This window comes from Scyliorhinus torazame, chromosome 15 (genome assembly GCF_047496885.1).
Source record: "Scyliorhinus torazame isolate Kashiwa2021f chromosome 15, sScyTor2.1, whole genome shotgun sequence".
Lineage (NCBI taxonomy): Eukaryota > Metazoa > Chordata > Chondrichthyes > Carcharhiniformes > Scyliorhinidae > Scyliorhinus > Scyliorhinus torazame.
This window is the reverse complement of record NC_092721.1, coordinates 191,184,528-191,211,658: the sequence shown is the minus strand read 5'-3', so window position 1 is coordinate 191,211,658 and position 27,131 is coordinate 191,184,528. Positions and strand designations below refer to the sequence as shown.

The 27,131-nt window shown below is 50.9% G+C and overlaps 1 protein-coding gene across 27 annotated transcripts in view; it reads right to left on the bottom strand.

The window, feature by feature from the left end:
* gyg2 (glycogenin 2) overlaps positions 1 to 27,131 on the bottom strand; it is a 166,967-nt gene that overhangs the window by 52,285 nt on the left and 87,551 nt on the right. For 23 of the 27 annotated variants that reach the window (XR_011935242.1, XM_072477325.1, XM_072477333.1 and 20 more), the window contains 4 exons: positions 23,748 to 23,874; positions 16,184 to 16,403; positions 12,947 to 13,138; positions 5,740 to 5,847 (listed from right to left, as the gene is read on the bottom strand). Coding sequence is in view for 26 of the 27 variants with exons in the window: in XM_072477325.1 (XP_072333426.1) it covers positions 5,740 to 5,847; positions 12,947 to 13,138; positions 16,184 to 16,403; positions 23,748 to 23,874 (647 nt within the window). In the remaining variant the exon portion in view is untranslated. The remainder of the gene's footprint in view (positions 1 to 5,739; positions 5,848 to 12,946; positions 13,139 to 16,183; positions 16,404 to 23,747; positions 23,875 to 27,131) is intronic. The other 4 variants (XM_072477334.1, XM_072477347.1, XM_072477348.1 and 1 more) reach the window with 1 other exon arrangement.

The window sequence follows — 27,131 nt, the reverse complement described above, 5'->3', positions numbered from 1 at the left end:
GCAGCTCACGAGTGCACCATTGGTTTCAAGGGATTCGCATTGGGATTAATACACCCAGTAATGCTGAAGCCACTTGCATTTGAAGGTGTCCGTGGTGAGTCCCAGGACAACACTGCACAGGCGGAGCAACTGGTCCCCCAGCAGAAGCTGCAAGAGGCAGCACAGGACAAGTCCAAGGCAACAAGGGAGAAGCAAACAATGGCATTTGGCGTACTGAAAATCCACCGCACTTGGATGACCTACCTACAAATGGCTGAGAGGCAGTGCCAGAGGAGAGGGTGAGCAACGCAAACACCTGAATGCAGGCGGGTCTGCGGGAAGGGGGTACAGTGGTAACCCCGTGACAACAGCACTGAATTTCTCTGCCACAGATGGCTTTGGGAGGGATCTCTCGAGCAGCCGTCACTGCTACAAAGCCAGCCAAAACTGCATTGAGGAGATCACGAGAGCTCTTTTCAAGACAGCTGATGACCGAATGAGAACTGCCAGGCCGAGAATGGTTAGTTTCCCCGAGTGTGCAGGGCGCTTTCAAGTGCACACAGGTCGCTGTCAAGGCACCCTCTGACCAACTTCATCAACAGGAAGGCTCGTTAAACCATCAAATTGCACGCGACAATCCAAAACACATTCTTCAGATGTGAATCAGGCTCCCAGATGGCAGCCATGACGCCAACATACTCCCCACACTCCCACCAGTTCCCTTGTGCCCGGTGGGTCAGCTGGGCACAGATCTTCCACGATGTTGTCAGGAGCCATGGCTCAAATCGACCCAAAGTCCTTCAAAGCTCTTATCCTCCTCAATTAGAATTCCAACTCAAAGTGTCAACTTGGATAAAATAAATTGGCTTCAGGGCAGAAAATAGGCAGTGGTTCTCCCCCCCCCCCCCCTGTCAGTGCTGCATTTCAATATTTTCCGACGATACCAGACTCGAGGAATGGCAAACAGGGAGGACGACGACTGTATCCAGATATTGATAAGGCAGCAGCTTGGGCAGATGGAATTTAATCCAGGCAAGTGTGAGATGATGCCTTTTAGAAGAAAGTGGCGATATAAATTTAATGGTGCTGTTCCAAAGGGTGTACAAGGACAGAGGGACCACAGGGTGCTTGTGCATGGATCCTCGAAGTTGGCTGGACATATTGAGTGAGAGAGAGAGAGAGAGAGAGAGAGAGAGAGAGAGAGCGCGCGCAAAACAAATGGGATCTTGGACTAAGTAGAAGCATGGAGTACATAAGCAAGGGAAGTTATGCCATACCTTTATAAAGTTCTGGTTAGGCCAGTTTTGCTCTGGTTGCCACACTTTACGAAAAAGTGCGAGAGCCCTCGAGATTGAAAAGGAGATTCAGCAGAATGGTTCCACGGATGACGGATTTAAGCTCCAGGATTATAGGCTGGAGAATTTGGGAGTTGTTCTCCTTGGAGCAAAGGAGATTGAGGGAAGATTGGAGGCAAATAGGATTATGACGGGTTTGTGTGAGGTGGACACGGATAAACTGCTCCCATTCGCTGGTGGTACAAACGGCAGTGAAGGAACGGCGATATATTTCCAAGTTGGGATGGTGAACGATTTGGAGGGGAACCTCCAGACGGTGGTGTTCCCATATATATCTGCTGTCCTTCGACAAAGATTGTTTAAATATTTACACATCGAGTAGTAATGAGGAAGCCGCTGCTCACGAAGCTGACCCTGCAACTGGATCCTCTACTTTCTGACCCACAGACCACAATCAGTAAGAATAAACAACAACACCTCCTCCAAGATAGTCCTCAATACCGGGGCCCCGCAAGGCTGCGTACCTAGTCCCCTACTATACTCCTTGTACATGCACGACTGCATGGCAAAATTTGGCTCCAACTCCATCTACAAGTTTGCTGATGACATGACCCGTAGTGGGTCGGATTTCGAACAACGATGAGTCAGAGTACAGGAGGGAGATAGAGAACCTAGTGGAGTGATGTAACAACAACAACAATCTCTCCCCAAATGTTAGCAAAACTAAAGAGCTGGTCATTGACTTCAGGAAACAAAGTATCTTTCACACCCCTGTCTGCATCAACGGGGCCGAGGTGGAGATGGTTGACAGTTTCAAATTCCGAGGGGTACACATCGCCAAAAATCTGTCCTGGTTCACCCACGTCGACGCTACCACCAAGAAAGCACAACAGCGTCTATACTTCCTCAGGAAACTAAGGAAATTCGGCATGTTCACATTAACCCTTACCAACTTTTACAGATGCTCCATAGAGAGCATCCTATCAGGCTGCATCACAGCCTGGTATGGCAACTACATGGCCCAGGACCGCAAGAAACTTCAGAGTCGTGAACACCGCCCAGTCCATCACACGAGCCCGCCTCCCATCCATAACTTGGTCTACACCTCCCGCTGCCCTGGGAAAGCGGGCAGCATAATTAAAGACCCCTCCCACACGGCTTACTCACCGTTCCAATTTCTTCCATCGGGCAGGAGATACAAAAGTCTGAGATAAAGCACTAACAGATTCAAAAACAACTTCTTCCCTGCTGATACCAGACACCTAAACGACCCTCTTACGGACTGACCTGATCTCTTCACACATCTCCTCTACTGAGTCATACTACACTCAGTATGCTCACCTGATGCCTGTGTTTATGTATTTACATTGTGTATATACTTGTGTATATCCTATGTTTCTTTTTGTATTGAATGATCTGTCTGGACTGTACGCAGAACAATACTTTTCACTGTACCTCGGTACACGTGACAATAAAACCAATCCAAATCCAATCAATAATTTGTCAAGGAGAACTTGAAGCAAATAAACTTTGTTTCACAAATCAATTTATTAGATTTTCTCACTGGTAAGGTGGGAAAAGAGACAATTGTTGGGAATAAGTAATTCACAAAGTTTCAGTTACAAGGGATTACATTTTTACTGCCAAATAAATTAGGCTCCACTCCACCAGAGGGAACCCTTGCAATACAATTCTCCGTTACAGCAACAACAAACATCCTGCCGGAGCAGACGAGACAAAAATGAATTCAGAATTCTGCAATTGCAGCCCAAAGTACAGCAAACATGCACCTTTTCAGCTCCTTTATTCTGCACCCATTTTACACGCCAAGGTATGGAGATCAGATCTGTCTGTCTCCTTCGAGAGCTTATCTGCTTGTGCTGGAGTCCTGCGGATCACACAGCAGGCTGCATTTTCCAGCCGAGGTCAGGGCCCCAAGGTCAGGTGCATTTCTGGGTCCTGCGGGGCTCTGCGCTGGTACCCGGCGACCAAAGCCATTCTTTTTAGTCAACATCCATTTAAAAAGGTGGGAGGATGGGCTCCCTCCCGGGCCAATACGAGACCCTCCATTTCTGAAAGATCGTCAGAGTTGGGTGCCGCCCATCTAGGGAAGGTGAAAGAGGGGGTGCCTCAAGATGCAGGCCCCCACCGAAGGCTTTTCAAAAGCTTTTATCCACCAAAGAAGCCACAGTTGGCAGGTTGCCATGGGAACCCCCACGAAAGGGCAGCATTCAGCCTCAGCTGAATGGCTACGGAGGTGGCAGCGGTGGGGGATTAAGTTCAATGAAGGAGTACTGACCACCCCTCCCCACCACACGCCCAAAAGGTCTGCCACCGAGAGGGTACCTCCACCCATCAGCTGTGGCAGCCTGGGTGTGAGGGGGGGGGGGGGGGCATGCTGACTGGACAATGCTGGAATGGAGTGGCCCCAACAGGTACTTAATGATGCCTAAATCAGCAACCCTGCCACTTTTGACATTTTTCAAAATGGTGGGAAGGTAGGAACGTTCCGGTAAACTAGCGTCACGCTCAGTGCCGGGGAACTGCTGGCCTGCATTTCGTTCCACCTCTGGCACTTTTCAAAAAGGTAGCTCCTCACAGAATTCCCCAATAGCTCAGTTATCAGATAATAAAGAAAGCAAATGGAATGTTGGCAATTATAGCTAAAGGAATAGAGTATAAGGGTAAGGAAGTGTTGGTGCAACTGTACAAGGCATCGGTGAGGCCGCACCTGGGGTATTGTACACAGTTTTGGTCCCCTTATTTGGGGAAAGATGCAGTGGCGTTGGAGGCAGTTCAGAGGAGGTTCACTAGGTTGATTCCGGTGATGAGGGCTTTGTCGTATGAAGAGAGATTGAGCAGTGTCGGCCTATATTCTCTTCAGTATAGAAGAAGAGGGGAGATCAAATCAAGGTACACAAGATGACAAAAAGATATGGATAAAGCATACGTGGAGCGGCTGCTTCGCATTGTGGGGCATTCTAGAACGAGAGGTCACAGTCTCGGGGTAAGAGGTAGAAAATGCAACACGATGGAGTGGAGGAGAAACAATTTCCCCCAAAAGGGTTGTGAATCTGTGGAATTCGCTACCCCAGAGTGCGGTAGATGCCGGGACACTGAGTAAATTTGAGGAATTAGCCAGATTTTTAATTGGTAATGAGATGAAGGGTTATGGGGGATGGGCAGGACGGTGGAGTTAAGGCCAGGATGGGATCAGCCACGATTGAATGGCGAAGCAGACCCGATGGGTCAAATGGCCTAATTCAGCTCCAAATCTTATGAACTTATCTCTTTTGTATTGAAGGGAAATTATATGCTAGCAGGAGGTCTGCTTCTCTGTACACCCTCCCACCACTGGTTCTTCATTGCTTCCAAATGCCTTTGGAAGACTGTGAAAGGCACATTATACTTTCAGATCAGTGTTCCAGCACAACTTCACCTTACTTGATCTTTGAAAATTCTTTTCCCTTCGGAGCTCTGAGGTTACGTGGCTCCTTTAATGCTGTGTGCCGGACAGTCCACGTGACTGACCCAGGCCCAATCGCACGGAAGGATGCAAGCCCCAGCCAATAGCGCGACAGCGCGTGGCCGGGGAGATGGGCGCCCAGGCGGGGTCAAACCCGGAGCTGGGGAGTCAACACCTGTATATAGTTCCTCTGTTCCTGTATCATACTAGCCTTTTGTCTTCTACAATAAACCCCTTCTGGTCGACACTGGGAGCCTCCAGCTATGTGCATCTCGAGCTATCACATTCACAATGAGGTGAAAGCTTTTGATGGCAACCGTAGTGCTGTGTATTCGGGTGTGGGGAGGTGGGGGGTGGTTGTGGAGTTAAAATGCCCATCATAGGTCAATTGGAACCGTTTGACTGAGGATTGGAGAAACAACTCTGTTACGCCTTCACTGCAAACGAGATCATTGGTGAAGATAAGCAGAAGGTGATACTTCGAGAGTTTGTGGGCCTCAAACCTACAACATTTTAAAATAAATTTAGAGTGCCTAATTATTTTTTTGCCAATTAAGGGGCAATTTAGCGTGGCCAATCCACCTCCCTGCACATCTTTTTGGGTTGTGGGGCTGATACCCACGCAGACACGGGAGAATATGCAAACTCCACACGGACAGCGATCTGGGGCCTGGATCGAACCAGAGTCTTCCGCGCCGTGAGGCAACAGTGCTAACGACTGCGCCACCGTGCTGCCCACAAATCTACAACTTGTTAAGAAACCTGACGTCCCCCCGAGGCGCCCAACTCAAAGACCTTTGACCAGCCCGATCATTTCAGTGATATAAATTTAATTCAGAAACGCCTGGCTAAATAAATCTTCATGGCTCAACCGCAGTTGTCAGTGTATCAGAAATAAAACAATGAATCGTGCAAAGTATTTGGTAGTGAGACAGTCTTTGACCCGCAATGGGGCAAAACGGAATTTTTTTTTCCCTCCCCCACCCCCCAAATGCTTACCTCAGCACTCTGGGGATGAGCCTTTTGCTCCAGGACCATGTTGGCTTTCTCTTGTGCGACAGCTTCTTCCTGACGCTTCATGGTGACCTGGAGATCTCCGGCTTGGTGCTGCACGATCAAGAAGAGAAATTAGTCAGTGTTCAATTTGCAAAGAGAAAAAAGGAACTAAGATATTTACAGCACTTGCCCCCCCACCCCCCCCCCTGCAGTGTCAGAGGTGTCGTCTTTGGGTCAAGCTGTCAACCTTTCAGACTTTAGGGCGGAAAAGGTGGTGTGGTGGTAATGTTACTGGAATAGTCATGGAAACATATAAAATAAAGAGGATGCCATTCGGCCCTTCGATGCTGCTCTGCCATTCGTTATGATCGTGGCTGATGGAATAGCATGATTCTGCCTCCCCAATCTCCCCCGCCCCCCCCTCCGCCCTCATATCCTTCTATCCCCTTGGCTCCAGGTGCTAGATCTAACTCCTTCTTGAAAACATACAGGACGGGATTCTCCGTTTCGGAGTCTGAGTCCAGAATTCGTGGACGTTCACGACAGAAAAACTGTCGCCACACCTACACCAATTCCGCTACTGTTAAGGGGCTAGCACCAGTGTCACATGGAACATGATCGATTCTAATAATAAACGGTGCGGGGTTCACCAGTTTCATGATTCGCACTCAGAAGGCTGACAAGCTGCAATCGCATACAAGCACTGCACTCCCCACACGCACTATCCCAGCCAACAAGGTGGCAGTGAGGAGAGTGGCACCAAGGTTCGCGGTCGCAGAGCTCGAGACCCTCTTGGACGCCATGGAGGAGAGGAGGGTGACCTTGTATTCAGGCCCAGGAAGAAGGCTGGCAGCCGCCGCCATTCGCCATACCTGGGCGCAGGTGGCAGAAGCCATGGGCAGCACCATCCAAATAGGCCAGCAGTGTCGGAGAAACTGCACAACGTCCTCAGGGCGGCCAGGGCGAGTAGGCAGCGCTATGGCACCATGGCACCAACCCCCCCCCCCCGCCCACACACACACACACCCATAACCGGGCACAATCCACCCCCCCCCCCCAATAACCGGGCACAATCCACCCCACACACACACACACACACACACACACACACACCCGAGGGCGGGTGAACCCCAAACCCTGCACCACATGCCGGTACCCATACCGGCCACCATGGCTGGGTGCCCTGGCCAATAGGGCCACCAGCTACCCATCCCCTGGGCTGCATGTGTCAGACTGTCTAACACTGTTGTTTTCTGTCCCCCACCCCCCCCGGTTCTGGACAACCCCACCATCGGGAACATCCTTCTTGCATCTACCCAGAAGGCCAGGCTCAAATTCCACCGCGGAGGCTTGCAAAACTTAAATTCAATCAGTAACATCTGGAACGGAAAGCTCGCCTCAGTACTGCTGACCACAAAACTATCATCCCCAACAGTGCAGCACTCAGTCAGTACTTCTGCACCATTTTGTGCTAAAGTCTTGGAGTGGGACTTGAACGACCAGTTCTGATTCCAGAGGCGGGAGTGGTGCCAACTGTGCCACGAGTGACATGGAGAGCGGATTACGGCAGTAATTCTCTCTGATTACAAGGGACGTGCTTCTATGTGGGGGCTTTGGGACAAATCAGATCTGTTTGGGCATCGTTAAAAATGAACCGTGTGTGAGCACGTGCATAAAATCATAGAATTTACAGTGCAGAAAAAGGAGGCCATTCAGCCCATCGAGTCTGCACCAGCCCTTGGAAAGACCACCCTATCTGAGCCAACACCTCCACCCGTAACCCATTAACCCCTCTGAACCTTTTTTGGACACTAAGGGCAACTTAACATGGCCAATCCACCTAACCTGCACGTCTTTGGACTGTGGGAGGAAACCCACGCAGACTCGGGAGGAACGTGCAAACTCCGCACAGACAGTGACCCAAGCCGGGAATCAAATCTACGACCCTGGAGCTGTGAAGCAGCAGTGCTAACCACTCTGCTACCGTCCTGCCCTCCCACTGTGCTGCCGTGCTGCACTGATAACAAACATTAGAACACAGCGTGCTGCACAGGACAGAAAGTGCTGCAAATACTCAGCAGGTCAGGCAGCATCTGTGGAGAGAAACAGTCAACGGGTCACGTCCTCCAGGCCCAGCAAACGGAGTTACCTCAGCGACAGCCCGTGGTATACGGCAGGTCGACGATTGGGGGGGGGGGGGGGGGGGGGGGGGCGTGGGGTGGTTAGGACAGGAGGCCAGATAAAAACCCACGACCGTGCGCTCCAGTCATCCACCAGCCCCTCTGGGTCCCAGGACAGGATGCCCTCTCTCCGTCCGCTGGGCGCTCTTTGGCACAGGAGGAGTGCCGCTGGTCCTCCGGTCGAACAGCTGGCCCCAACCCATTCCCAATGTATCAATCGCTCCTTGCTCATTAGTTTGCACTGAGACATCGCCACAGCAAGTTAATTTGCAAATATACAACAAAAGGGAGATTGTTCAAAGCAAGCCAAGGCCCCACTGAAGAGGAGGAGATGACATTAGCAAAGTGTGATTACATTTATTTTTTTAAATACTGAAATATATATAGCGATCAGCACTGTGCGTAGCAATCCACCTGTGATTTTATCAAGGTTCGATACAAGTAAAACACACTTTCTCTGCTTTTCAATTCCCCACCCCCGCTCCCTTTCAGAAATAAACGTCAGTGTTTTGTTTGCATTCAGAAACAGCACTGTGACCACGGCCAGGACTTTGTGCGTCTGTAAACTAACATCAGTGGAACCGGAAATTTAGAGTCCCATCCTTGAAGGCTGAAATGGCCATGTATTCTTAATAATAATCTGTATTATTTTCACAAGGGAGGCTGACATTAACACCGCAATGAAGTTACTGTGAAGTATGGAGATAACAGTCAGCAGCAGCTGCTGTGGATTTCAATAGTGAGGGAATGGCTGCCCTGCCCCCGGGCGGCCCCCCTCCCCCCGGGTTTGGTTCTGAACAGGGCAGGATGTTTACATCTTCCTAACTTTTCAGGCCCTCCCTCCCAATAAGCAACTCGTGCTCCCCATGTGTAATCCTGTGCAAAAATACACAAGAGTGGTCGGAAATGGCTTATAAAAGCTCTCTGACAACAGGCACTGCACATCAACGGGGAAAGGCTGCCACTTTGTCCAGCCGCTCTGCGGTCATGCAGTTTTGCGCGAGATACCCAGGAAGCTGCCACAACGGACAGTAGATTGCAGATCCCAGATGTCTTCAAGGAGCCAGACAGAACAGGCGCTGGAATGTGGCGACCAAGGGCTTTTCAAAGCAACTTCATCTGAAGCCTACTTGTGACAATAAGCGATTTACATTTCATTTTCAGAAGCCAGGGTTGGCGCCTCAGGTGATGAAGGGGTACCTCGCAAACGATATGGCCGATGACCCCTGTGCAGTGGTCACATGATTCTGCTGAGGCAAGGTACAATGATATCATTCCATTACCCAAACACTGGCGGAGTGCGGCATTGGTGTATTGAAGATGCGATTCTGATGCCTCACCAGATCTGCGGAGCACTCCGTGGCACTCCCTGGAGGGTCTCACAGATCCATCATGACTTGTTGCATGCAGCATAACCTGGCACTGGGGGGGGGGGGGGGGGGGGGGACGACGACACTTGTCAGATGCTCACATGGAAGAGTTGCACAACCTCTCCAAAGAGGGGGGCATTAAAAGGGATGAGGGCGATGAAGTGCAGGAATCCAAGGCTGCATGGGAAGGGGCTAGACGAGGCAGGTGTGCATGTAAGACCCACAATCCTCAGATTCCTGCAGGATGAGGAGTAGCATTTCGCCTCCTCTTGGGCAAGTGCCCTCGGTCATTGGCGCTCTCACTGCAACCTCGCACCGTCAATCTGAGATTGCGTACTGGCACATTTGATGAAGCATTGTCCTGATCCTTTGAAGGATGAAGAAGCCTTGGGAGCATGTGTCCTTTGTAAGTGGAGGTGCCATTGGAGGAGGATGCCCTCGCATCAGATGTGAGAAAGCACCGCCTCTTCTCGTGTGTCCCCAGCATCCCAGTCGCTATGGCAGCGTAGCAGAGGCAAGAGCTGCTCCACAATCCTTAGTGGACTGGTAGCTGTATGTTTTCAACCTGACCAAGCTCCTCATGGCGGACAACGCATGTGTCACCCCGATGGTGATGCTGATAGTTCGACATTTGGGCAGTTCAACATTTGGGCAGCAGAGGGCGTTCGCAGATCTAAATCCATTTCGAGACCACTTAATCCTCCGTTTCACCTCCTTCTTATCACATTGACATCCAACACTCTCCGTTTGGGATGTGGGTGTGCATTCATCCTGACCTTTCTATGGATGTTGAGCACGATGCTCAACACTTGCCTGCCAGACATTAAAATGCTTCCTCTTCAACATAGTCTGCCTTTATGGCTAACCCTGGCCCTTGCGAACTCCAAAATACTAAGACACTATGAAGCACCCACCGCCCCCAAAGGTCATGCTAAAATTAAGAACACTATTCAGCTACACTGACATACCATGTGTGCTTTCAGAGCCTATTCAATGGCTCCATTGACCACAACACATCACCATTTGGGTTTATCACTGACCTTGGAGAGGGGATGTTAAGCAGAGAGTATGACTCAGCTCTGCATCCGTACATTGCGCAGATCAGATGGGCCGACGGGCCTCTTCTGCACTGCATTACTCTGATTCTGGGAGAGGCCTGTGGCCACAACGCAGACAACTACAAAATGAGAAAAGCTCAAGGTTGTAGTTAGGCGCCAGCACAATATTGGAACTTTGAGCGGCAGAGCTCTGGCACATTGGGGCAGCACGGTAGCATTGTGGATAGCACAATTGTTTCACAGCTCCAGGGTCCCAGGTTCGATTCCCGGTTTGGGTCACTGTCTGTGCTGAGTCTGCATGTCCTCCCCGTGTGTGTGTGGGTTTCCTCTGGGTGCTCCGGTTTCCTCCCACGGTCCAAAGATGTGCAGGTTAGGTGGATTGGCCATGATAAATTGCCCTTAGTGTCCAAAATTGCCCTTAGTGTTGGGTGGGGTTACTGGGTTATGGGGATAGGGTGGAGGTGTTGACCTTGGATAGGGTGCTCTTTCCAAGAGCCGGTGCAGACTCGATGGGCTGAATGGCCTCCTTCTGCACTGTAAATTCTATGATACATGGAGATGAGAAGGCACTCCTACCTAAATTGCTGAGATTAGCAGATAGGCAGTTGGAGAGGCAGCAATACACAATGCAGACAGGAGCACACACGTGCTCCACTAAGAGCCTTTAGTTTGAAAATCCTGACTGATGGCAGTGACTATATGGAGTTTCAGCGTACTTGACCCTTCATGCGTGAAAACATCTCTCAGTGGACACAACATCATCACCTTTCACTAATGTAGATGAGACGGTGGACACCTCAGCCTCAATCTATTTTTAAGAGTGCCCAATTCATTTTTTCCAATGAAGGGCCAATCCACCTACCCTGCGCGTCTTTGGGTTGTTGGGGGGCGATCCACGCACCAACACGGGGACAATGTGCTAGCGAACCCCACGCAAACACGGGGAGAATGTGCTAACTCCACACGGATCGTGACTCAGAGCCGGGATCGAACCTGGGACCTCGGCGCTGTGAGGCAGCAGTGCTAACCATTGCGCCACCGTGATGCCCTCTCAGCCTCAATCTTCACATGGCCAAATATTAACATGACATGGACCAGCAAAGTGTGCGAATGAGATGCCGTCCACAAGTACATCGTGTATGAAGGTTAAGGCATTATTAATGTCAGAAATGATCTGAGAAGAGACAAAAACTGTGGTGGTATGGGGCAGACAATATAAACAGAGGAACATGATAGCAACACCTGTGATAAGTTAGGAGCGGGACCATGCTGTCACACTGATTTACAATAGAGCTCGTCATAAAGAGAACACACACAAGAGACATGAAATAAAAGTGGTTTTATTTACATTGGTAAAAATGATCTACAAGTGGTTAACACCCCTGCCATCGGCGTGCTCCTAATACTTCGTAATTTTCTTCTCCCTACTGATACATCCTGCTGCTTGTCCAGCATCCAGGTGAAGGCAGCCTGTTAACTGCCATGCCCATTTATTTGTGATGACCTTGGTGGGTGTCCTCTGGAGGGCAGAGGCCTGGAGGGCACTAGTCTGCTTTGAGTCTCCCGCTGTGGGGCAGGTGTACCCTCTTCGGCCTGTGTAGCTGGAAGTTATGGGGTCACAGGAAGAGGGATTTGGATCACCAGGAGATGCCCAGAGTCACCTGGTTAGATGGCCTTAGGTGTCCAGCTCCTGGTCCTCCTTCCTACGGGTGCCTGAGGACCCCTGGCTGACTCCTTGAGGAAAAAGAGCAGCTGGAGTGAGGTCAAGTTGCCCTGCCCGCCTCTTGTGTGACACTGATGGATGCCATCAAGAGCTACAACAATCAAGCTTCTTCACCAGTTCAGGATACATGCCCTGGACTCCCCCTCGGACTGATCTGTTTCCTGTAAGAACACTATTCACGACGCCCTATGCTGCTCTTGCTCATGTATTTGCTTGGTTTGGCCCCTTGTTCCGCACTGTAACCAATCACTGTTTGTCGATGTACCATTTGTCAGTGTTCTCTGTCGATTATTCTTTTTGTCTACTATGTACGTACTGTGTACGTTACCTCGGCCGCAGAAAAATATTTTTCACTGTACTTCGGTACATGTGACAATAAATCAAATCAATCAATCAAACCAAGGTCTCTATGGTGGCTACCATTCGACCAGTGTTGACCTCAGTGCGTTGGCATGTCAGTGCTAGTACCGGAGACGGAACGCAGGCGAACCCGTCCATTAGACGGTACAATCTGCGGAAAGCAGCTGACAGCCCATCCTGATATTCCACAGACTTTCACTGATTATCCACAAACTGAGATAGGCCAGGAGTCTAGAGGCTGGTCATCAGATCCGGACTCAGCAGGATCCTGGCCTTCAGCGGTCCTGAGTGCCGACAACCTTGGATGTCCCTGCCTCCATCTGCTCTGCTCACCAGTGTTGGTGGAGGGTGTGGGTGAGCTCTGTGACGCCGCTTCTATGGTGCTATCCTCTGCTTCCTCGAGGTGCCCTCAGGGCTGGAGATGAGGGCCTGGCTTGTTGATGCCCTCAGGTGCCTTGCAGAGGTGCCTAGGAAAGAAGGTGCATGGCAGGCAACTCGAAGACACCGCAATGTACTCACAGTATGGTTGTCTGAGGGATGAGCTGGTAGGTAGAGGGCCCTCGCAGGAGTGTGGCTGCTGACCTTGCCATTGCCACAGACATAGCTCTGGGTCTCACCTGCCGTTGCGATGGGACACTCTTCATAGGGAGTGATTGTTTTGATTTGGACCACTCCACCCTTGGTCTGGGACCTCACCCTCCTGTGCTTGTCCTGTATTAAGACAAATAGAGAGTGTGAGAGCGGGACACATATACAGGCCGAGGATTAGGTTTCCTGCCTTGTGTGGCTGGAGAGTGGAGCATGCACAGGAGGAGGACACGAGCTGCACAAGGCAAGGGCTTAGATGGAGATGGGAAGGGGTGTGAGAGAGAGTTAGTGGTGATGTCCCTTGAGCTGACAGCATGTGAAATCCATGTGGGGTGTCATCCTCCAAATGCCTGCTGGGCTTGTGATGTGAGAGTGGAGAGAGAGATGGTGGTCCAGAGGTCATTAATCCGCTTTCTGCACTGGTTGGCTGAACTCTTCGGTGCTGCATCCCAAGCCAGAGTGGTAACATTGGTGGACCTCCTCCAGCCAGGATTTGGGAAGGGGTAGAAGACATCGTGGTAGGCTTCTAGAGCGTCCAGCAGGTGCTGACACCAAATTTTAGAGCAGCATGCTTCTCTCCTTTAGGGCATTCCTAGGCTGGAGACTGTGAGAAGACTGCATGGCACAGATTAAATATGGCAACTGGAGCAAGAACCACTGGTGTCACAGTGGGACGGCGAATCAAAAGCCACCCAGCTGTGATCCAACAAGTTTCCTGCTGATGCATGCAATACGCAATTGCACCCAGTGGGAAAATGCTTTACTCCCCCCCCCCCCCCGCCCCAAACGCACTATAGAGCATGGAAGGGAAAGTCCCATCCACAGTTAAATCACGGTAGCACACTGGTTAGCACAGTTGCTTCACAGCGCCAGGGTCCCGGGTTTGATTCCCGGCTTGGGCCACTGTCTGTACAGTGTCTGCACGTTCTCCGTGTGTGCGTGGGTTTCCTCCAGGTGCTCCGGTTTCCTCCCACAAATCCCAAAGACATGCTTGTTTGTAAGCCTACTTGTGACAATTATTTTAAAAATGGAACTGCAAAGGGATATTGAAGAAATGGGAGATGTAATTCAATGTCAGTAATTGTGGGGCAACACATCTCGATTAATAACAACAGAAGTAATGATGTTTGGAATGGAAGTATCATAGATTCCTTACTGTGCAGAAGGAGGCCATTCAGCCCATCGAGTCTGCGCCGACCCTTCAAAAGCGCACCTCGGCCCAATCCCCATTCTAGCCCTGTATTCCCCACCCAACCTTTGGACACTAAGGGGCAATATAGTGTGGCCAATCCACCTAATCTGCCCATCTTTGGACTGTGGGAGGAAACCGGAGCACCCGGACGAAACCCACGCAGACACGGGGAGAAACACAGACGGCCGCCCGAGGTCGGAATCGACCCTGGGTTGTTGGCGCTGTGAGGCAGCAGTGCTAACCACAGTGCCACACTTGGAGGAAGGAGGAATTTCTTCTCTCAGTGCAGTGAATCCGTGGAATTCTTTACCGCAGAGAGCTGTAGTGGCTGGGTCATTAAGTAGGAGAGGGAATCGGGGTTATGTGGATAAGATGGGTAAGTGGAGCTGAGGACTACATCAAAACAACCATGATCTCATGGAATGGCAGAGCAGACTCAAAGAGCCGAATGACCTACTTCTACGTGTTATGGTCTTACGACTTGGCACCATAAAAGAGCAAAGGATATGAAGTGCGTATAGGTTCAAAGGACTTTCAAGACAGTACTTCGGGTTGGGAGGGCGTAAAGAAAAATAATCAAATTCTAGGGTTTATGGTGATCAATAGCACATAAACGTCAAATGGCAACGATGAGCTTGTCCAAAACCTTATGGCCTCAGTTTGAATACGAGGTGCAGTCTTGGATGACAGGAAGCATATTGAATCTCTCACAGGATACAACACAGAATTCCTAGGATTCAGCAGATACAAGGATCTTTTGTCTTAAAGGAAAATGAGAGGCCGTAATTAGAATTAGATCATGTCCAAGCTTGGTTCAAGAATGAAGAGTCACAGGTGCCAGACTAAATGCAAGTCACTTAGAACCAATCACAGGAGCAGCAGCTTCACCCAGTCAGGAGGTAATGAAATTCCGTTCCAAAGTTAATGACCGAGGCAGAAACTATGGGCGAGATTTCATGGGGTGCTGTGGCCCCTGTCCTACCTCCCAGCCAAAAACATGGAAACAAGATGGGTAAACGATTACAGCTATTTGCTTGCCTGGAAGGTGGATGCCAACATGGGAGAGCAGGGCCAAGTGGCCCATTCCTGTGCTATAAACATCCATGTACTTCCCGTTTGTACAAAAGCATGCGATTCCCGAGGTCAAAGTGAATTAAGTTTGCTCAAAACTTTTTGAACAAAGCAATTAAAGAACCTAGTGACAGTTTGCATCAGATGGATACACTTTAGTGGAGTCTGACGTTATGGGGGGGAAGGCAGGAGAATGGGGATGAGGAACATATCGGCCATGATTGAATGGCGGAGCAGACTCGATGGGCCGAATGGCCTAATTCTGCTCCTATATCTCGTGGTCTACGTTTGGGCATTCATGTCCCATTCAAGACACTCGAGCAATTATGCCAGTCTAGATGTGCTGTCGTTTTGATGCACTGTTATGACAGGAGAGATTGTTATGTATGTGGGTTATTGTAATTGTGTGCGATGTCTCTTTAAGAATTAGTCATGTGACATGCGTGACATCATCAGCTACTTTGCAGGCTTTCGCCCTTAGTCTAGTCGCAGCCTTTGTACCGTGAAGACACGTTTAATAAACCTTGGAGGACGTTGTTTTCAACCCAAGTGCATCAGCAATCTATTTCTTTTGTATTGTTAGTCTGAAGATACAGCCAATTAGGTCCTGAAGCATGGTGCGTTTGCACTATGTAGGTTTGGAGACACAATGCTGGGGCGATGCAGATTGAAAATGAGTGTGAAAGAAACCAAACCATCAGAAAGCACCACAGAAGATCCCGAGAAACATTCTTAGTTAAACATTGAGCATCACCACGCTCAAATCCCTCAACGTTAAAACATGCTCAAATTGCTCAAAGGTGCTAACTAGTACCACTGTGCCTAAGGAAATACCTAACAATGCAAAGTTCTGTACTTGCAACGGATAGGAAAGCACGGTAGGATTGGTCCTCCTTTTCGCTTACCATCTGGTGATCGGCACTCTTCTCCACAACACCGTGCTCTACCAACAAAGGCAAAATGGACGTGGTGAATACGTCCCACCACAAATTCAAAAAGTCTATAAACATCGAGTCGGAGGGGGACATGTTCTCTTGCACAACGCTCTTTGTCTGAGCATCGTACTTGTGATGCCAAGGCTTGGTTGGTCCGAGAAAATGAACCACTTTCACCGAAGAGCCAAACCTGCGTGAGGAGGAGGAGGAGGTTACACAGTAATCAGAGATTCTAGCAATTAAAAAAGGTAAACAGTTTACTGTCATGTTCTGTAGACTGGCCAAAGTGAACGATTAACTACAGAACACTTAGTTTAAATCATGTATTATGGAACAATCGCGTTATAAGATAACTAGAATAACTAAAATAATAAACTACTAACACTAATTAACTATTCTAGAGCTACTGCAAAATACATCCAGCCTCCAGCACGACCTACTCCCAACTCCCCAACAACAAGGTCATGTGGTGGGTTTACACTGCCACCCAGTGGTCAGAGGTTGTGCATAACATTATGTACAAACTTGCTTTTTGCATATCATCACATCCCCTTTCCTTTGGAAAATAAAATTTACATACATTAAATTACTTTTTTAAATTTCACCATGATATGCATAACTATTTCCATGTTCAGGATTACTTTTTAGTCTGTCACAAGTTCAGTCTTTCTGGGTGCAGCTTATCCTTGTAGACCTTCTCGGAGTCTGCTGAACTGGCAACGGTTCTTCCTGTTCTTGAGCGTTTGATGTTCTTCATGTATAGATGCATCATCTTCTTGTTGTATTTATGCCATATGTTCTTCAAATGTTTTAGGACTGTTGCCATACTTTGAGCAAAGCACCTCTATTCCTTCTCAAGACAGCACCTTCAGACAGCACAACCTACTCCCAACTCCCCAGCCACGCGGTCACGTGGTGGGTTTACACTCCCATCTAGTGGTCAGAGGCCGTGCATAACATGATGTACAAACTTGCTTTATGCATATCATCACATTTACATAAAGCACAATTCGTTACAGTGACCTCCAAATGATCAACTATAAGTGCATCAGGAGATTGCAGCTGTCTGTTGGCCCAAAGGGACGATTATATTTGCAATGGCAGAAAATCAAATAAAGGCAGTTCTCACATTTACGACACAAGTGGTTTTCAGGAAAAAAACGTTGTTAAGTTGGAACCAATTTCTCCATCGGAACCAGGTTGAAATCGGGGGTTGGTTCAGTCAGCAGAGCAAAGGCAACACTTTTACCAGCAAATTGCAACTTCATTTCCCGCAGGTTCTGGATGTTCGCCCAATGCATTCAAATGTCGGTCACCAAGACACAGCAATGATTCTCCAGAATGGCCAAGCAAACGTCTTCATGCCGTAGGCACAAAAGTTCCATGGTAATCAAAGCCAGCGGGAAAAGGCAGGATTTTTAACCGGCAAATTGCGGCCTCATTTCCCAGTTTCAAAATCAGTTTTCCGGTTTCCAGGCTACAGTTCGACCAGACAACACGTTGCCAGCAGGCCACGGCAACCGTTCTCCATGGCGACCTTCTGGCCCTAAGTGACGGTCAGGGGCGCAGGGGGGGTTTAGTGTTTCGGCAGGAGGTTTCACAACTTCCCCAGGATCGTTCAAAACATCAAATCTATAGACCACGGCCGGGATTGTCCGACCCCGCGCCGGGTCGGAGAATCGGTAGGGGGGGGGGGGGGGGGGAGAATCGCGCTCCGACGCTGGCCCGCCGATTCTCCGGCGCCCGCGGGATCGTCACCGTACCGGTCGGGGGCAGTTGAAAGCGCCTCCCCCCCCGGCGATTCTCCAGGCCTCGAGCATAGGTTATGTATGGTCCTACCCGGCGGGATCTGAGTTCTGGCTGCGGGGGCTATCCTGGTTTGGGGGGGGGGGGGCGGGATCCGACCCCGGGGGGAGGCCTCCACGGTAGCCTGGGCCGTGATCAGTGCCTACCGATCGGCGGGTGGGCTAGTTCCGTGGGGGGCCTATGTTCCTCCGCACCGTGCCCCTGTCCTAACACTCAAGTCTTTGGGCCAAGTGCTGGCAAATGGGATTAGGTAGGCAAGTCAGATGTTTTTCATGCGCGCGCCTTGAATGTTAGGACACGCCAAGTGCTCATCCAGATACTTTTTAAAGGATATGAGGCAACCTGCCTCTACCACCTTCCCAGGCAGTGCGTTCCAGACCGTCACCACTCTCCAGGTAAAAAAAGATTTTCCTCAAATCCTAAACCTCCTTGCCCCTCACCTTGAACTTCTGACCCCTCGTGACTGACCTTTCAACTAAGAGGAACAGCTGCGCCTTACCCACCCTGTCCATGCCCCTCATAACCTTGTACACCTCGATCAGGTCGCCCTCAGTCTTCTCGGCTCCAGCGAAAACAACCCAAGCCTATCCAACCTCTCTTCATAACTTAAACGTGCCATCCCAGGCAACATCCTGGCGAATCGCTGCTGTCCCCTCCAGTGCAATCACATCTAGTGCAGAGAATGTCATCTCGGTTTCTATCTCCACAAATGCTACCCGACCTACTGAGATTTAAACATAAAGAGAACATGCTGGAAAATCTCAGATAGTCTGACAGCATCAGTGGGGAAAGAACACTGTTAACGTGCTGAGATTTTCAGCATTTTGTTTCAAATTCTGGCATCTGCAGTCATTTGCTTTTATCAGAGATCTTAACAAAGTTGGATTAAGAATATAACAGCCCTCTCTATAAATATTTGCTCGCTGTAAAATAAAACAGCTTAATGATACCTGGCCTCATCTTACTGATTCCAACTGTAGAGGCAGCAAAGAGTGTTACTGCGTCAGTGCCAGATTAAGCGATTGTATAGTTTGATGCAGAGCCCTGATTTTATGTTACATATTAAGCTGACAAATAAGCATTTCACGCTAAAGATCTTGCCTTGCGCAACGTTAACTGTAGCATCCAATGGAAAAGACATGGAACACACGGTAGGATAGAAATGAACGAAGGTTAATTTAAAACATAACACTAAGCTAACAACTTCTCTCCCCAAAGGGCCACCCTCCTCGACTCACACCCAGGTTGGGGTTCATATGCTGCCAGTCTCCAGAGGAGTGGTCAGGCATCTCAGCTTCCTGGTCTTCGATGAGCAGAGGTGATGGCGATCAGGTCAGTGATCTGGGCGGCGATGGAGACCGCAAGAGGTCCCAGACCGGCACGTCCCGAGCTTGCTCCGGTGGTTCAAGTGGCAGCTGGCCTCTTTCCCCTGTACCAGGACGGAATAGCAGACCAGACCAGTCGCCCGGAGTACCACACCTGGGATCCATGTGGCTCCAGCGCCAATATTCCGGATGTAGACATCATCCCCGGGTTTGAAGTTGCGCAGCAGTGTGCATTGACCAGCATCCGGTCTCTCAGACATCCTGTCTGTGGCGGATCCATGCACCGATGTCCGCGATGATGAGGCTGACGCATGTCAGGAATCAATGTCCCCTCCACTGGTGCCACTCCCGTGGTGGAATGAGGGGTCATCCGGTAACTGAAAAGGAATTGAGACAGCCATGTCTCCGAGGATCCAATGGTCAGCATCCTCATGGTCCGCTTAAAAGGCCAATGTAACGGGGCAGTCCACACGTGCTGGGTAACGTTCGAGGCCACAAACGTCTTGAATTATCTGATGGTCGCGCCGTATCGGACTCCAACACTTTTGGGATGCGGAGTGTGCTGAACATGTGCCTCAGCTGGTCCAGGGTCACCTTTGAGATTATAGTTTGCACCTTGTAGACCTCGACTCATTTCGAGTGAGCGTCCACCATGATGAGGAACGTTGCCCCGTCGAATAGGCCAGCCAAGTCTATGTGGATGCAGGATTGCAGTTTCCCAGGCCACTCCTAAGGGTTCACTAGAGCAGCAGGTGGGGCCTTCTGATTCTCCTGGCAAGGGCCACAGCACTGGACCACCATCTCCATGTCGGAGTTTATCCCAGGCCCCAATTTTTGCTGCAGGTGACTATCTTCATTTTGGACACTCCGAGGTGTCCATTGTGGAGGTCCTGCAACAATGGTGCGTGTCCGCATTCCAGACGATCACCCACATAACAAGACGTCGTCCTCCATACTAAGCTCTGGGAGATTTGTCGTGTTAAGCCCGCAGGCCGTCAGGCAAGGCTCTGAGTGGGGCTCCAACTGAACCACGCGCTGGATCCGGGATAACTGCTGGTCCATCTGGGTCCACTCTCTGATGCAAGCAGCCGTGACCAGTAAGGAGTACATGAAGTGAAGGGACGCTACGACGTCCGTGGCCAAGGCAGGGGCCAGCAGACCCGTGGAGAGAGGAAGGCGGCTCAATGCATCGGCATGTGGGATTAGTGTGCCCGGGTGGCATTCCAATGTATATTCAGAAGCTGCCAAGAGTAACGCCCACCACTGGACCCTGACGGACGCGATCAGGGGATCCTCCTTGAACGGACCGAGCAGGGGTTTGGGGTCCATGTACACAGAGAAACCGTGGCAGTAGACGTATTGGTGGAACTTCCACACTCCGAATACGAAAGCCGCGCCCTCCTTCTCGATTTCAGTATAATAGCATAGCTACGCTCCACGTCGGCAAGTGTGCGAGACACGAAAGCGAATGGCCGCTCTGATCCATCTGGTATGCAAGAAGGGCCCCCACACCGTAAGGGGAAGCATCGCACGTGAGGGCAAGTACCTTTGCAGGGTCGAAGTGTGTGAGCAGCTTCTCGGAGGACAACCGCCAATTAACCTCCTGGTGCAATACAAATGCAGCGCCGCCCTATTCAGACCAGAGGACTCCTGCTAGGTTGTCCAAGTGCTGCCTGTCCGAGGCCCCGGTGACGAGGACGTTGGCCAGGCCCACAGGATAGTGTCCATCACTCGCTGGAAAATCGGGCAGTCCGATGGAACTCCGAACTGTAACCAGGTGTATTCGTATAACCCTCGGTGGGTGGTGACGGTGCCGAACTTCCGGGAGACGGGTCGAGGACCAGCTGCAAATCTGCGTTGCTCATGTCGAGTTTTACGAATGTCTTGGTGCCGTTCAGCTTGGCGTACAGGTCCTCGATGTGCGGGACCGCGTCGAGATGAGAAACCCAGTTTATCGTCATCTTGTAGTCTCCACACAGACACACAAATCCGGTGGGTTTTAACACCGGGACCACTGGCGCAGTCCAGTGTGCCAAGTGGATGGATCGGATAATGCCCAGGTGGTCCAAGCAATCCCAATCCGCATCGCCCTTGGTACAAGATGGGGGCAAAAGTAGTGGGGATTGTGGGTGTTCATCCATACTGATTGTTGTCACTGCGCCTATTATGGTGCCGAGACCTTGGCAAAAACTCCTGTGAATATTGCCAGCACTACTTCCGGGCCCTGGGGGTACATTCAGCAAACACGCTGCCAATTCAACTTTAAATGGCGTAGCCAGTCACGGCCCAATAAGCTGGGTCTCCCACCGTGGACAACCACCAAGGGTGAGCATGCCAACTGGTCCCCATACTTCACAGCCATTGAAGACACCACCTAAATGACCAAGGGCTGCCCCCGTATACGTAGCCAACCATGTATTGACAGGCCAAGGTCTGGAGACTGTACTGGGCCATGGCAAACATCCGCCGGCCAATGGCTGAGACCACCACTCAGGTGTTGAGCCCTATTTCGATCGGGCGTCCATTGATCTTCGGTACTATTCAGATTGGTGTGACCCTGGGAGCTGTAACAGTGTAACTGCCGCTATGAGTCTTCCTGGTCCTCAACATAATATGCCTGGCCTCTGGAGGGGCGGTTGGCAGGGAATGGTGCCTTCACAGGCCCGCCTGGGGTTCCCGGCCCTGGCTGCAGCGTCCGGCTGGCTGCCTTCAGCCGGCATCTTGGTGTTCCAGCTTGGGGGGAGTTGCCTCGGGTGCATCATGACGACGGCCTCTGTTCCTGCAGTGGGTCCCACCTGGTGGAGGCTCGCGCCCCTCGGGTCCGGTCGTGGCCAGTCGGCGTTTGTTCCGACAGCCGAGGTTCAAGCCCGCAAGGCTCTGAACCGGCGCTCTCCCAGGAAACGGCGATGTCTATCGCCCGTTAGAGGGTCAAGCGAGTCTCTGTTCGCAGTTTATGCCGGGTGTCGGTGTCGTGAATCCTACAAATGAAATGTTCCCTCAGCGATTCGGCACAGCGGCCCTAATCTCACAGGATGCGGCGAGTATTCTCAAGCACGCCAAAAAGTCACCATTGGATTCTCTTTGGGCCTGCGAGGTTGTGTGGAAACGGAACTGGTGGAACATTATCGGGGGCTGCGGGTTCAGATATGCCTCGACCAGGGCCATCAATGCGGCAAAGAGCTCAGGAGTCAGGCCTGTCCGGGTGGGTGAGGGTTTTTTTAGCGCAGAGGTCAGCCCTCCGAATGCGGTCAGTAGTGTAACTGTTTGTCACTCATCCCCAACAATGGCATTGGACCCGCTCGATGTACTGGATCCAGTCATCAGTACTTGCATCAAACTGTTCCAATGTGCAACATCTCTCCGGTTGAAGTTAAGGTCTCTCTGCGCCTCAACCAAGTGGTTCGGTGGGATAGTGCACGGTTGCTGTGGCAGCTCCACTTCATCCTCGCCGCCAGTGTAGAATCCAATGGAAGAGACACAGGAGCACACAATAGGATATAAATGAACTAAGGTTTATTTAGGTATACACAAAACACTAGGCTGACAACTCCTTTCTCTGAAGGGCCACCCTCCTCGATCTGCACCCAATTCAGGGTATATATTGTTATGGGCCAGGGTGTAGAAAACTCCAAAGTATATCATGGAGTTCACCTGACCTACAACTGTTTATTAAACTTGGCTAGGATGAGCACAAGAGCCTGCCTTTCAGGTATTGTTCAACAGAGTTCTTCGGCGCTTTTAATCAAAAAACAAACATTATTCGAAGAATTTAGTTAACATTTGTATAAACACACACAGCAAGAATTTTATCAACTAAAAACATAAAGACCCCACATATTACAATAATCTATGTATAACCCTTAGTGAATTCCCCCTTAACTGTTCCAATTGAATAATAAAATCCAAGTAAAGCCAGAAACCCCTTTTCAAAGGAGTGGCTCAGCACACGGCATTCTTACTGGTAAAAGACTTGTTATTGATATTCTGTTCCCCTTTTCAAACAGCAGGCTTGAATTCCTTCCAGAAAGCAATTGCCTCTTTTAAGTTATCAAGCAGTCCGGAAACAGCTTTTAAAATGAAGATAGAGAGACACTTCTTTCAATCTGCGCAGTTCGAAACCAGTCCAAACTCAAAGCGAAAGTAAAAATTCACAGAGCCACAGCCCAGCTCCACCCACACAATGACATCACTGAAGCCGGGTGATAAGACAAAAATATTTCTTAAAGGGATATTCCCATGACAATATACTGTGAAGTTCCCCCTTGTTAAGGGCAAACCCCGCCCCGAATTACCGGGAGAGTTCATACTCAAGAGGTAAATGTGGGGAATCTGGAGTGTAGTCCGCCCCCCCCCCCCCCCCCCGGAGGGGTTGTAACAGCAACGATAGACAAGACCATACTCACTGCTTGAAGGCAGGGAGGTAGCTGTATATGGCAATGCCACTGAGGTTGTAGACGAATGGTAAGTGTTTATGGATATCCTTTGTAGACCAGCTACTGAAGAAACTATTCAACAAGCCTTGGTCTCCACCTAAATGTATAGAAAAGACATGACAATTGCTACAGTAGCAAACAGCAGTTAGGCAAAAAGAAATTCTAGAACCTCCAATAACAAAATACTGAACAATATTGGACCAGTGGCAGAATTTGTTTCCTGCATTTTACATCATTATCTGGTCAAAAATGTTGGCCTCATTGTCCAAATTTAAAATTTCAATTAAAAAAAATTCAAGATGAATTTTTTTTTTTAATATCGAGGTGATACAGGCAACAGTTTTCAGAGAGGAGCTCATGATAAATAGATAAGTTATTTGAGGAACACAATAGTCAGCCATTCAGCCACCTCCTGCCTGCCCCACCCATTCAGCCCCCTCCTGCCTGCCCCACTCCATTCAGCCCCCTCCTACCTGCCCCACCCATTCAGCCCCCTCCTGCCTGCCCCACCCATTCACCCCCCTCCTGCCTGCCCCACTCCATTCAGCCCCCTACTGCCTGCCCCACTCCATTCAGCCCCCTCCTGCCTGCCCCACTCCATTCAGCCCCCTCCTACCTGCCCCACCCATTCAGCCCCCTCCTGCCTGCCCCACCCATTCACCCCCCTCCTGCCTGCCCCACTCCATTCAGCCCCCTACTGCCTGCCCCACTCCATTCAGCCCCCTCCTGCCTGCCCCACTCCATTCAGCCCCCTCCTGCCTGCCCCACTCCATTCAGCCCCCTCCTGCCTGCCCCACCCATTCAGCCCCCTCCTTCCTGCCCCGCCCCATTCAGCCCCCTCCCGCCTGCCCCGCCCCATTCAGTCCCCTCCCGCCTGCCCCGCCCCATTCAGCCCCCTCCCACCGGCCCCGCCCCATTCATGTCCCTCCCGCCGGCCCCACCCCATTCATGCCCCTCCCACCTGCCCCACCCCATTCAGCGCTTTCCTGCCTGCCCTGCCCCATTCAGCCCTCTCCTGCCTGCCCCGCCTCATTCAGTCCTCTCCTGCCTGCCCCACTTCATTCAGCCCCCTCCCACCTTCCCCACCCATTCAGCCCCCTCCTGCCTACCCCATCCATTCAGCCTGCCCGGTCCAGTCAGCCAATTAAATCACAGCTGATATTTCTCTGGATTCCACGTACCTGCCCTTGTTCTAAATCACGCAACAATGGCCAATAGCATAAATGGCAACAGCATTGGTTGTGGTGTACACAGATGTCTTGATAAGATGCCAAAGCAGAACAATGATGTAAGACTTCTTATACATAATCTCACTTACAATGGGAAAACCATGAGCAAACACATTGCTCAAGTGGGAGGATAACTTAGGAACCACCACATGGCAAAAAGACTACATAATAAGGAATTCTGCATTTATAAAGCACCTTCCACAGCCTCAATGCATCCCAAAGCACCCAACAGCCAATTAAGTACTTCAGAAAAGCTGTATGAAACTCCAGCTCCCAATTCATAAACCCACTGCAGGAGTAAAATAATCGACCAGGACATCGGTTTTAGATGTTGGTTGAGGAATAAATGTTGGCAAGGACACCAGGGAGAATTGCTCAACTCTCCTTCAGATAGTGCTGTGTAATGGTTAATGCTGACCCAAGAGGATGTCTCGATTTTAAAACTCTACACGGTGCTAAATGTCAGCCTGGATTAATATGTTCAAGTCTCCGGAGCAGGACTTGAACCCACAACCTTCAGACTCAAAGGCAATGAACGAAGGCTAAAAATGTCATTTCACATATGAGCCCCAAATCAATTCTCAATCCAGCTGAGTGCACCATAGCAACACAATAGTAAAGCGGTCTTCCTAATCTCAGTCTTGCCATCAGCCAAAGTATGCAGAGCAAAATCTGCAGGCAGAACAATTCTGGACAGATTCAAAAATCGCACTTTGCGCCTGGCTGACAGGACTCTCAAGCATGTCTATTCTATTTCATGCAGTACTGCCCTCACCCCTTCCCCTCCATCCCAGAACTATGATAAGATTCCCCATGTCCTCACTTTCCATCCCACCAGCCTCGTTATTCAGCTAATCATCCTCCACCATTTCCACCACCTCCTGTGTGATTCTGAAAAACAAATTTTCCTCTTCCCCCCCCAACCCCACCTTTTCAGCCCTCCGAAGGGATTATCTCCACAATACCCTGGTCTACTCCAGTCACCCCCAACAAACCCTCTCCTTCCCACAGATGTCAGCGCAGGAGATGAAACATTTGTCCTTTAACCCCGTCCCTTCTCAGTGTACAAAGGCCACAAATACTCGCCCCAGGTGAGCAGTGATTTATTTGTACTTTCCGTGCAGTGCACTGCGTTCGTGGTTCTCTTCTACATTGCAGAGACCAAACACTGACTGGGTGATCACTTTGTGGAACATATTCCATCCATATGCATGACTCGGAACTTCCAGTCACTTCAATCCTCTATCCTGCTCCCACTCCACCCTCAACCTCCTACAGTGTTCCACTCTCAATATCAGTTCAGGGAATAACAGCTCATCTTTAACTGGGTGTTAGAACCATGGGCGCGATTCTCCGACCCCCCGCCGGGTCGGAGAATCGCCGGGGGGCTGGTGTGAATCCCGCCCCCGCCGTGTCCCGAATCCTCCACCACCAGAGATTCGGCGGGGCGGGAATCGCGCCGCGCCGGTCGGTAGGCCCACCCCCGGCGATTCTCCGGCCCGCGATGGGCCGAAGACCCGCCACTGTCAACTCTCTCCCGCCGCCGTGGATTAAACCACCTACCTTACCGACGGGAGCAGGCGGCGCGGGCAGTCGCCGGTGTCCTGGGGGGGGGGGGGGCGATCTGGCGATGTGAACTTACGCAGGCCGGCGAAGTCCTTTCGGCCATGTCTGGCATGGCGCCAAAGGCCTTCCACGCCAGCCGGTGGAGGGGAAACCACTCCGGCGCGGGCCTAGCCCCTCAAGGTGAGGGCTTGGCCCCTAAAAGGTGTGGAGACTTCTGCACCTTTGGGGTGGCCCGACACCGGAGTGCTTCCCGCCACTCCATCACGCCGGGACCCCCCACCCCGCTGGGTAGGGGAGAATCCCGCCCCTTGGGCGCAATTCTCCCATCGGGAGACTAAGTCCCGACGCCGGAGTGAAAACCGGACGGCGGATCGATCTTGCGGGGCAGCGGAGGAAAGGAGGTCCTCCTTCAGAGAGGCCGGCCCGCCGATCGGTGGGCACCGATCGCGGGCCAGACCCCTCTTGAGCCCCCCCCCCCCCCGGTGCAGGAACCCCCCTTGCCCCCCCCCCCCCCCCCACAGGCCGCCCCCCCCAGCGTTCCTGCGCTGTTCCCGCCGGC